Source organism: Syngnathus scovelli, chromosome 4, assembly GCF_024217435.2.
Source record: "Syngnathus scovelli strain Florida chromosome 4, RoL_Ssco_1.2, whole genome shotgun sequence".
Taxonomy (NCBI): domain Eukaryota; kingdom Metazoa; phylum Chordata; class Actinopteri; order Syngnathiformes; family Syngnathidae; genus Syngnathus; species Syngnathus scovelli.
This window is the reverse complement of record NC_090850.1, coordinates 1,334,204-1,346,813: the sequence shown is the minus strand read 5'-3', so window position 1 is coordinate 1,346,813 and position 12,610 is coordinate 1,334,204. Positions and strand designations below refer to the sequence as shown.

General features: G+C 47.0%; 1 protein-coding gene across 12 annotated transcripts in view; it reads left to right on the top strand.

Annotated features, from left to right (window-relative positions):
• ano1a (anoctamin 1, calcium activated chloride channel a) overlaps nucleotides 1–12,610 on the top strand; it is a 199,174-nt gene that overhangs the window by 107,257 nt on the left and 79,307 nt on the right. For all 12 annotated transcript variants that reach the window (XR_011086715.1, XM_068650430.1, XM_068650431.1 and 9 more), the window contains 4 exons: nucleotides 110–311; nucleotides 472–583; nucleotides 961–1,018; nucleotides 1,152–1,252. Coding sequence is in view for 11 of the 12 variants with exons in the window: in XM_068650430.1 (XP_068506531.1) it covers nucleotides 110–311; nucleotides 472–583; nucleotides 961–1,018; nucleotides 1,152–1,252 (473 nt within the window). In the remaining variant the exon portion in view is untranslated. The remainder of the gene's footprint in view (nucleotides 1–109; nucleotides 312–471; nucleotides 584–960; nucleotides 1,019–1,151; nucleotides 1,253–12,610) is intronic.

Here is a 12,610-nt window from a genome sequence, read left to right as displayed (position 1 = left end):
ACCATATATTCTGAATTTATCAAGAAAAGCAATGATATGGTACATCAGTCCTTTACTGGTTACTGTTGTGAAATGTGAAATTTCATGTTTTCTTTCTCTTTACTTATAGATCACAGTGACATTTGTTATTGTCTTTGGGATTGTTCTCTATCGGATTAGCATTAACGCAGCTTTACAAATTAATAACTACCCTGGAGCACGGTACAATGTCCGAGCCATCGTCAAAACAACGGCTGCCATCATCAGCCTCATCGTCATCATCGTCTTAGATGAAATCTATGGTGCTATCGCACGCTGGCTCACTATACTTGGTAAGAAAAATAATCACTCAAAAAACAGACCAGGGGTGATTAGAGAAAAATATTAGTCTCTAATGGAATTGTGTCTGTGATGCATAATTCTCATAGAGCCATATTTGGTTCATTTTAGTATTCAATAGCATTAAATGCTTTTTTTCCCAATCTTTTGCAGAAGTTCCAAAAACAGCTAAGAGCTTTGAAGAACGGCTTATCTTCAAGACGTTTGTCTTAAAATTTGCAAATGCCTTCACGCCAATAGTTTATTTGGCTTTTTTTAGGGGGAGGTAAGAAAACACCCACAAGATTTTCATATCTGCACTTATTATTATCAAATCTGTTAATTAATTTGTACTATCACAACTTGCACTGTCACTGTATTTGTGGGTTCTCATTAAACCTTATTGAAATGTTTTGTTCAGTTTTGCTATATTTGGCATCTATTGCAGTGAATAAAATTGGATTTCAAATGAGATAAGGGATCAGACAAGAGGCACCCAAAACACATCAGATACAAAGTTCCCAAAAGCACATCAGATGCAAAGTTTCTCAATATCAAATTGTTGCAAATAAGGTTTTACTGTATTTAGTGTTTGTGCGTGGGTTCTTGTGTGTGCGTGCGTGTGTTAAGTGAATGTATATAAAATATTCTTTTGCTCCATAGACTTGTTGGGCGGCCAGGAAACTACCTGTATGTTGTTGGGTCATACAGAATGGAAGAGGTAACAATTGTGTTTTGAATTAAAATGTATTTCATACATATTAAGATAACAGATTAGATTTAATATTTTAAAACCGGATGAACCTTGATTATTTGGGTCCAAACACGCAGCACTTTGCATCCTCTTTTTCCAGTGTGCCGAGGCAGGCTGCCTAATGGAATTATGCATCCAGTTATGTATCACCATGCTTGGGAAGCAGTTCATCCAAAACAATCTATTTGAGATTGGCGTACCGTAAGTGATAAACGTCATAGACCTAGTTGATTTTAGCCTGGCAAGCCAGACCCACAAAGAAAGTATAGATCTGGGGAGGACGCCATTCATCGGCACTCGGCTCAGCTCAAAATGAACCAATAAATCAAATTCGTTTACTTGCTTTACCCTATACACGGTCATTCTTTTGGCAGAAGTACATCCTCACAACATTCAAAATGGCACACGAGAGAGATGATCGTTTGTTTAATTCAGCATTAAACTCGATAATTTAAAGTTAATTCTCCATTAATCTTCTGGTTCTTCTATTCCAAACAATGTTTTGTGGTTTCTATTTTCCTAGCATGTCCTTTCACCTTCATCACAGTGCCACGAGATGGTGTGTGACATGTCTATCACCTGATTTTCTAAGACAAAATCTGCCAGGCGGGTTCCGCCTTATGTGTCACCATACACATGGAAGACCCACTGTCAGCCATCACGTGCATTTTTTGTCATGGAAGATCTGGAACCAAAAGCACTTAGAACAACCCCAGAAAAATACAGACTCCATCATTACGGAAACAATACGTCGAAGACATTTTGGAAAAGGTCTAAACAAGATACACACAAACTCACAGATGACCTGAAAACCATAGACACCACTGGCAGTATTTAATTTATACATGAAGAGGATACCAACAGATCCATAGCCTTTCTGGGGATTCAGCTCATGAACAACGGGGACATCAAAATAAAAGTACACAGGAATCAGAATCAGCTGGCCCATGATGCTCTGCAGGCCCTTCCACACTGATGGGGGATCTGGATTGGCAGAGAGGTGTCTCTCCAAACTCTGCCCATAGCTCCTCTTAGCTTTCCTGATCTCTCAGGTCAGTGTGTTCCTGGCCTGCCTGAACAGGTCACGGTCCCCACTCCTGTAGGCCTCCGCCTTGGCTTTGCGCAGCATCCTGAAGTTTGGTGTAAACCGCGGTTTGTTGTTGTTGTACATGCAGAAGATCTTGGAATAGAAAAACATAAGAAACTCTGAAAAATGCCAGTACCCACAATGGCTAATAACAAAAGAAGCACGACAGGTCAAACACAAGAAAAACACAACAAAAGGGAGGAAGAAAATTCAGCAAATAAACAAGAACACTTAAGAATAGTAATGCTTCCATACATAAGAGGAGTCATCCAAAGAGCAAAATACATTACACTCGTAAAACCACACATAACACCCTGTCAAATACTGGTTCATCTCAAGGATGGTATCCACCCATAAGACAAACACATACATGAAATACCATGCCAATCGTGTAATACCGTATTGGCCTGAATATAAGACCAGTGGTCCCCAACCACCGGTCCGTGGGTCACTTGGTACCAGGCCGCCAAGCCGCACAGGAAAAAAAAAAAAAAAAAAATTTTATCGACGATCAATTAATTCAGGTCAAGACACTCGTCCCGGTCATGTGACATGTTTCTCCAGTCGAGCCTACAAAGCTAGCAAAAATGAGTAAGAATTTATTTTGAAAAATATTAAAAAAATTGGCGATTCTCTCCCAATTACATCCGTCGGTTCAGGTCAAGATGCTCGCCACGGTCACGTGACATGTCATCTCAGTCGAGCCCGCGAAGCAAGCAAAAATGAGCAAGAAACAGAGATGTTTGGAAAGCTTCTTCGGCAAGGGAAAAAAGGCCAATGAGGAGACGGAAGAGGCTACGACTTCTAAGAAAAAGAAAGGTGCATTTAAAAGTTTAAATTTCAGGAGTCCTACTTAAAGTATGGATTTATCGTCACAGGTGACTCTGACGCGCCATGCCCACTCTGCATAATATGTGGCGACAGACTAGCTAACGAGGCAATGAAGCCTTCAAAACTGCTTCGGCACATGGAGAACAAGCATCCTGCATTAAAAGAAAAACCTTAACCACTTCGGGTGTCATTGTCTTTTAAATCATTGTTACACCTAGATGGGACCGGCTCGTTTCTGAGAAACAAGCTCAGTACTCCCGCTAATTCAACGTAATGGTGAGTTTTATTTTTATGTCATTTATACTTGTTTTTAACCAAGTCGTATCATTTTATTTCATCGTATTTATATATTGATTATAAATGTATTATTTATTTAATAAAAAAGGTTGAAGATCACTGAGACGACCCTGATTATAAGACGACTCCCTCTTTTTCAAGACTCAATTTTGAAAAAAGACTTTTTGAACACCAAATTTAATTTTTATACAGAAAATAATTACAGTACATCTGAAACAAATGATCCTGTCGAGCTCTCGAACGCGGCCGCTCTGAGGACCACGGAAAGCTTTTCTCTGATTGTGAGCATTTTTTAAGGCGATCTTTTTGAGCTCTCCATCTCTGTACGTTGTGGAGACACCATATTTCACAGCCGCTTTGCAATTGTTTGAAGACTCTGCCTCATTTATCACCATCATCTTGAAGTTTGCATCATAACTTCTCCTAGGCTGCCGGTTAACCTGGCCAATCTTCGACCCACTTTTCTCCAGATTGTCTCTACGTTTCTGTTGGGGAGCCTGAGGGGTTGTATAGGGGGTTGGCTCGGAGGGTTATGCTCTTTTCGCCCCCGGGTGTCGGTCAGAACACAGGAGGGAAGACGTGGTTCAGTTTTGATTGCTTCACTGAATTATTGGCAAAAAAGTAACAGGCACTGTGGCTCATAGGGGCATAAAGGCAAACTGGCAAAAGGGTATAGACACACGTTTGGTCGCCAGGATGTGAGAGCAGGTGCGTGGAGTGTACATGGGTGAGTGTTTGGGTGTGTGAATGTGATTCTTGTGTGTGTGATTAATGTATGAAGCGTGTGAAGGGTGTGTAGAGTGTGTGTGTGGTGTGTGTGTGGTGTGTAGTTCTGCAACAGACAGAAATATAGCACGTAAGTCAACGCTCAATTTCTGACTGTCATTGTTTTAAAGATTGTTTTGACCCACATGCAGAAAACCAACTCGGAAGTCCAGAATTGAGTAAGGAGTCTTTAATGCAGGTGATACGGTGAAGGGTGAGCGGGAGGAGCTGAGCCAGGAGCACGGAGTGGGAGCAGCGATGACGGAGCGTGAGGAGTTCGGCCAGATGGTCCGTGGAGGAAATCTAAGAGCGTGGAACACACAATATTTGGTCAGTTAATTCAATGGCGAGAACTAGGAGCGAGATCAAGGAGCTAGAGGCACAACCGAGGAGGAGATCATATAGGCAGACACTCAGGCGATGAGCCGCTGGCAGCACGCTCCTTAAAAGCCTTCCCCTAATGAGCCTGATGAGCCGCACCTGAGTCCTCCGCCACTCTGCTAACGGCTGCCATCTGTGGACCTGAAAAGAACACCTCCCTGGACCCTGACACCCCCCCCCCTCCCCCCTTAACGGCCGTCCCCTGGCGGCCCAGAAGAGGAAGACGGGAGCGATGACCAGTAGTCAGAGATAAGGGAGGGATTACAGATGTAGGAACCGGGCAGCCAAGACCGGTCCTCGGGACCGTAGCCCTTCCCAGTCAACGAGGTACTGCTACCCACGGCCCCGCCGACGGGAGTCCACGATCTGTTGGACCGGGTAGACCAGGTCCCCATCAGGATCCCGGGCAGGAGGCGTGGGCACGGCCGGGGGAAGGAGCGCGCTGGACCCGACCGGCTTAGTCTGGGAGACGTGGAAGGTGGGATGAATCCAGAGGCTTGGAGGAAGACGGAGACGGACCGCCGAGGCACTGATCATCGCTAGGATCTCATACAATGAAGCGGGGGGACAGTTTCCGCGACACGAACTTGAGGGGAACGTCCCGAGACGAAAGCCAGACCTTCTGACCTGGGGAATAAAGCGGGGCGGGCGTGCGTCGTCGGTCGGCATACTTGCAGTTCTGCTCGACAGAGCAGTGAAGGGCCTTAACAATGTTGGACCAGATGTTCTTGCAGCATCGTATGGAGTGACGAACCGAAGTGACCGAGATCTCCCTCTCGTCGGCCGGAAACAGCAGCGGTTGATAACCTAGCGTGACTTCAAACGGAGAGAGTCCTGTGGCAGCGGAGACATGAGAATTGTGTTCATACTCCACCCATGGAAGATACTTGTTCCACTCAGCCGGGTTATCGGAGTTAAGGCATCGGAGCGCGGCCTCGAGCTCCTGGTTCATGCGTCCGGTATGCCTGTTCGTCTGGGGATGGTAGCCCGATGTCAGGGAGACTCTCGTGAGGGCTGAGCAGAACTGTTTCCACACTTGGGATAGGAACTAGGGACCTCGATCGGACAGGATCTCCTGCGGGATGCCGTGGAGACGGAATACGTTTTGACGAGAAGCTGAGCTGTCTGGAACGCCGAGGGGAGCTTTCTGAGCGGTACAAGATAGCATGACTTGGAGAAGTGGTTGACGACGGTGAGGATGGTGGTCATTCCCTGTGATACGGGCAGGCCTGTCACAAAAGCTAACGCAATATAGGACCAGGGACGTTTGGGTATGGCGAGAGGCTGTAAAAGTCCAGCGGGACTGGATCGGGTTACCGAAGTTGAGCCTGAACAAGCCCCTCGACATCCCAGGAGAGGGAGCCTACGATGCAACTGGGGGGGAAGTATGGGAGCTGGTTCCTCCACTGACTCGCCGGGAGCGAATTGTCGGGACAAGGCGTCTGGTTTCGTGTTCTGGGAGCCTGAGCGATGAGAGATGGACGAATCGGTTCGAGAGAAAAACAAGGACTAGCGAGACTGTCGGGAATGCAGGCGTTTCGCGGACTGTAGCTAGGCTAGGTTCTTATGGTCTGACCAGACCAACACGGGTTGTTCGGTGCCCTCTAACCAATGGCGCCACTCTTCGAGCGCAAGCTTGATGGCCAGAAGTTCTCTGTCCCCTACGTCGTAATTCCTCTCCGCTGGAGATAAACGTCGGGAGAAGAATGCATAGGGGTGAAGCTTTCCGTCAGTGTCTGATTGTTGTCTCTCTTGGGATCCGGATGTACGAGTATAGGTGCCTGAGAAAACTTCTTTTTAAGAGTAATGAACGCGGCTTGGGCTTCTTGATTCCAGGTGAACGTTGTCTTGGTTGATGTCAGTGCTGCTAGGGGAGCGGCTGTCTGGCTGTAATTACGGATGAAAGGGCGATAAAAGTTGGCAAACCCGAGGAAGCGTTGGACTTGGTTGCGGGTCTCAGGAACAGGCCAGTCCAGGACGGCTTTGATCTTATCAGGGTCTGGCCGAACCTGTCCACTCTCAAGGATGAACCCTAAGAAGGTGACGGATGGATTGTGGAACTCCCACTTCTCTGCCTTGATGTACAATCGGTTCTCCAGGAGGCGCTGTAGCACCAGGCGGACATGACGGCGGTGTTTGGAGGGGTTGCGCAAGTAAATGAGAATGTCATCCAGATAGACAAACACGACTATGTTGAGAAAGTCCCGGAGGACATCATTGACTAGGGCTTGAAAAACTGCGGGGGCATTGCAAAGTCCAAAGGGCATGACGAGGTACTCAAAGTGGCCTAGCGGAGTCTTGAAAGCGGTCTTCCACTCATCTCCCTGGCGGCTCCTGACCAAATGATCTGTGTTTCGGAGGTCGAGCTTGGTGAAGATGATGGCTTCCTGGACTGGTTCAAATGCTGATGAAATGAGAGGAAGGGGATACCTGATCTTGACTGTGATGAGGTTGAGGCCACGGTAGTCAATGCAAGGGCGGAGAGTTTTATCCTTCTTGCCCACGAAGAAGAATCCTGCCCCCAGGGGTGAGGAGGAAGGGCGAATGATGCCAGCGGCCAGTGATTCATTAATGTATGTTTCCATAGCTTGTCTTTCTGTGCCTGAGATGTTGTTGAGCCTACTGGACGGTAGTGGGGCTCCGGGAAGAAGCTCTATGGCGCAATCGTAGGGGCGATGAGGTGGTAAGGACGAAGCCTTGCTCTTGTTGAAAACCTGACTTAGGTCATGGTATTCTCCGGAAACATGTGAAAGATCGATCAAAGCCGGTTCCTCGGGTGTCACTAGGGGCGGGCGAGATGACACGGCAGACTGAAGGCAAAACGATAAGCACTTGGTGGACCAGGACTCGATATGGCGCTCTGACCAGTTGATCTGGGGGTTGTGACTCTGGAGCCAGGGGAACCCAAGGACAAGGGTTGACTGTCCGATTGGAAAGACAAAAAAATAAACAAGTTCTCGATGGTTGCCAGAAATGAGCAGCTCCGCGGGTTTGGTGCGTTGGGTCCCCTCCCATCCAGGGCAGAGACAGAGAGAGGAATTGAGAGAGGTTCCGTCTCAATCTGGGCTCAGGAGACGAATTCCTGGTCGATCAGGTTTCTTTCACACCCCGAGTCGACCAGCGTGGATAGCTTGTAGCTATGGTTGTGGACAGAAATCATGGCGGGTAGGGAGAAGCGAGGAGACTTGATACTCGGAGGATGGTCCGGCGGTCCTCCCCTCACAACCGTCGGACCCTCTCTTTTGGCCGAATCGGACAGCTGGTGACGAAATGATCCGGGGAGCCGCAGTACAGACATTGTCGGGACTCTTGGCGCCGCTGCAGTTCCTCCGGAGATAGTCGAGCCCGGCCAATCTGCATGGGCTCGGGCTCTGGAGAGGACTGGCAAGGCGATCGCCCCGGCGGACTGGGCCTGGCTAAAAAGGACTGTGATCTTCTTCTGTTCGCTCCCATCGGGAGCTTCTCCGTCTCTCCCTAATCCGATTATCCAAACGAATGGCCAGGGGAATTAAAGTGTCTGGTTCTTCCAGGACTGCCAATTCGTCCTTTAAGGACTCATCCAAGGCTTGAAAGAACGCCGTTTTCAAGGCTACAGGGCCTCACCCGGACGCGGCTGCTAGCGTACGAAACTCAATGGAAAAATCTGACACAGGGTAGTTCCCTTGCCTAAGCCCCCATAACGGGCGAGACACACCAGTCTGATCGGTCTCGGTCGAAAAGGTCTGCTTAAATTCCCTCAAAAATTCTTCGTAAGAACAGCCAAAATGCCTGTAGTCAGTAAAGTCAAAGTCAAAGACTGCTTTATTGTCAATTCCTTCACATGTCAAGACACACAAAGAGATCGAAATTACGTTTCCCACTATCCCACGGTGACAAGACAGAGTTCACAATGCACATACAAGTAAACAACATAAGAAAAATAAAACAAGAAGGCAACATCAATGAATAAATAAGAGTGATAGCACGCCAGCCGCTCCAGATGCACAGCAGAGTCCGGAATGATGACAGTCAACCAGGCCATAGTGAACACAAGCACACAGCAGGCACGCACTGTCCGGTTCGTGGATCCTAGCAGGCGAACGAAACCCATCTTGTCGTCCAGCAAACGAACATACGCCAGGAGAATGGAAGGCATGGCCGGGCAAGCTGGGTTGGCCGCCAGCCTGGGCCGGACGCCTCCGCGCTGGCCCCTCTTCTGCCTCTTCGCACACCGCTTTCGACGCATTCCAACCAGGGGAGGAATAGCAGGCGAGTCCGGCGATGCTCCAGGACAGAGCAGTCCGAGCTTTCGACGCAGTCCAACCGGGGAAGGAATAGCAGGCGAGTCCGGCGACGCTCCAGGATGGAGCAGTCCGAGCGCCTTTAATGTCTCCGCACCAAAGTCCAGAACACCACAAAACCCACTTTTGCCGATGTCGAGCAGAACCTGCCTGCTGCACTTGTAGCACGACGTATTACGATGAGACGAACACATAAAACCTTCGGACAAACACTCATTAAACACTCACAAAACACCATACGGGACAGAGAGTGGCCGCTGCGTGTGCACGCGCCGCCATCTTGCAAAAATCGGGCTTCTGCCCATCTTAGCGCCTTGCCCATGAGGAGTCCCAAAATAAATTAGATCTTTGCTCCGTCGTGGGAAAAAGACTGGGGAGAGCGCAACTACCACCCTCTCCGGAGAATTTCTCCGGATGAGGGGAACGAACCTCACCGAAGTGCAGACTCTGCTGCGAGACTGAGGTGCTCGCGGCGCCAGCTGGCGGCGAGGGGGTTTCTCTGACCTGGGTATCTTGAAGCAATCTGGTCGCTTGTTCCAGACGAAGGTTGGTTCGTTGCTGCTGCTCCAGGAGGGCTTTGAGAGTGGACTTGTGGGACTGGAGTTTACATTGCTGCTCTGCGAGGGCTCGGCTGAGAGGCTCTGCTGAGTCTGATTGGCCTGATTGTTCTGTCATTGTTTTAGCGATTGTTTTGACCCACATGCAGAAAACCAACTCGGAAGTCAAGAATTGAGTAAGGAGTCTTTAATGGAGGTGATACGGTGAGCGTGAGGAGCTGAGCCAGGAGCACGGAGCGGGAGCAGCGATGACGGAGCGTGAGGAGTTCGGCCAGAGCGGAGTGGATCTTGGCGATGGTCCGTGGAGGAAATCTAAGAGTGTGGAACACACAATATTTGGTCAGAGAATTCAATAGCGAGAACTAGGAGCGAGATCAAGGAGCTAGAGGCACAACCGTGGATGAGACCACATAGGCAGACAATCAGGCAACAAGCCGCTGGCAGCACGCTCCTTAAAAGCCTTCCCCTAATGAGCCTGATGAGCTGCACCTGAGACCTCCGCCACTCTGCTAACGGCTGCCACCTGTGAACCTGAAAAGAACACCTCCCTGGACTCTGACACTGATGTCACGCAACACTAGTAGACGGCACACATTACATAACTAACTGCACGTAATGGGTCCGTACTCTTGGCAACACACCAAACATAAGTCATCGAGCAAGACAACAAAATACATTTGCTGGCGACCGTTAGTTAGGTGAAAGGATTCTGCTGAAACATATCAGATAAATAGAAACCAGGGACGTGCGGTCGGAGGAGGCACGCCTCCCCTGCCATCATGAAAAGGGGAAAAACAAATTCAACTGTTTTCATTATAAAGTAATTTTCCTTTTAATTTCAATAGTTTTGTATCATTTTGAACCAAAACCGCTGAATTTTTAGTTATTTTAAAACCGAAGACGATTCGCTCGGAGGAGCCAACTTCTGCCTAGCCTCCTCTGAGGATTACGTAATCATACGGCTGCCTATGTTGACAGGCAATGCAGTTAGACTGAACTGCTCTCTGTCTTTATGTCGCTGTTTAAGTGTTCAAACACTGTGGCTATATTAACTAATTTCCGTAGTTAAGCTGATGTATCTAGTGTTTTTTGTCATCTGTCTGTAACGTCGTGTTTCTTTAAATGAACAAAACGGCTTTGAAAAGAGACGAAAAAAAGGTTCTCCAGCCTTATGGCAGGGGGTGCTAGTGATCCCGGGATGCTTCATGCGCCTACCTGTGGAATAAGAGATCTCCAGTTCAAATTTACAGTGAACAACTGAGGAGCAGTCGTCCATTTATTTCGTTTTAAATTCCTTTTTTTTTTCTTCTCTGTTTTTACATTATGTTTTACAATGGAGGATTACATATCCAAACGATTTTCAACTATGGATTTTTGGTCAAAGCAGGAGGTCATCAGTAAAGGAAGACCAACTCCGGAGTTAAAAGGTTTGATTCGGACAATGGGACTTGGGAGCATTAAATTAAATAATGAATAAGCCACACTAGAACAGCGTTCCCCAACCTTTTTTGTGACACAGTTAGGTGCCGGACGAATTGTACCGGGGGGTGACGTCATGAACCTCACCGCACGTCACTGATAGAAACCACAAAACGTTTGAGTTCAAAGAACCAGATGATAAGATTTAACTAATCTGAATCACATCATTAAAATCCCAGCATCTGACAGCATATTTATTTTTAAAAAAAGCTTGGATTTTCCTTTTTGCTGATTAGTTCCTTCAAACTTTGTTTATTCAGGTTTACCCCACCAGAGAATTGCGCTTGATGGAACTACCTACCAGACCAAATCACTGGTACAGCATTGGGTCTGGCTTGCTAGGCTAAGACGATTTGGTTTATGATATGGAATTTCGTTTAATGATTTCGCTGTGTGTCCTTTGTGCGTCTTTTTGCTTAGGTTGTTGTGTACATTAGCACTAGTTTTCCAGCTCAGTGGCCTAGTAGTAGAGTGTCCGCCCTGAGACTGGAAGGTTGTGGGTTCAAACCCCGGCCGGGTCATACCAAAGACTATAAAAATGGGACCCATTGCCTCCCTGCTTGACACTCAGCATTAAGGGTTGGAATTGGGGGGTTAGATCACCAAATGATTCCCGAGCGCAGCACCGCTGCTGCTCACTGCTCCCCTCTCCCCCAGGGGATGGATCAAAATCACATGGGGATGGGTTAAATGCAGAGGACAAATTTCACCACACCCAGATGTGTGTGTGACGATGATCATTGGGACTTTAACTTTAACTTAACTAATCACTCGTGTTACCCAATCAGCTCCCTCCAACCCATTGTGTTTTGTCCAGGTGTTCCTTGTTGTCTCGTCAGTTTGTTTTTATTTATTTTACCTCGCTACATCGTGGTTCAGTTATCGCAGCTTCAGTACATTGCGGAATTCCCCCCCCCCCCCAAAAAAAATTCAAAAACTCTAAACAAAAATTCTAAATTGAGGAATTATGGCTCGAAAGTTGCCCACACGCCAGCAGAAGGCAAGGAGTGCCCACACAATTGCAGTACGTACACTTGTACCTTGTTATAAAAAAGTTGCTTTAATAATGAGTTCTAAAAACATATTTACAGTGTTGTTATTGTACCTTGTTATAAAGGAATTGTTATAATAATAAACGAGTTCTAAACACATACAGTCAAACTTCGGTTTTCGAACGTCCCGGTTCGAGATTTTTTTTACTTCGGTTGTTGAACAAAATTCGGAGGTCGAACCTCGCGAGAAGAGCCGAGAGGACCCGAGAGGACCCGAGAAAACCCGACCACGCGGCCCGGATGCCGACTGACTCCGTTCGTTATTGTATTTTCGTTACTTTGAGGATTGTATTAACCCCGAATCATGCCTCCAAAGAAAGCAAGTGGGAGCAGTAAAGCCATCCTAAAACACAAAGACACTCTAAAAGCAATGTGACAGTGAGCACCCGGCGCGCTGCGGTTGCGTGATCGGACCAAATATTGTCATAAAGTTCTTTATTTTCTGAAATGCAATTAAAAAAACAAAAATGTCATACATTCTGGACTCATTAAAAATCAACTGAAATATTGCAAGCCTTTTTGTGTGAAGGCGATGGCCTTCACACATATGTTATTCTACAGTGTAGAATAACATATTCTACACTATGGTGTAGAATCTACACCATTCTCTATTATTATTGTGTGAAGGCGATGGCCTTCACACATATGTTATTCTACACCATTCTCTATTATTATTGTGTGAAGGCGATGGCCTTCACACATATGTTATTCTACACCATTCTCTATTATTGTGTGAAGGCGATGGCCTTCACACATATGTTATTCTACACCATTCTCTATTATTATTGTGTGAAGGCGATGGCCTTCACACATATGTTATTCTACACCAT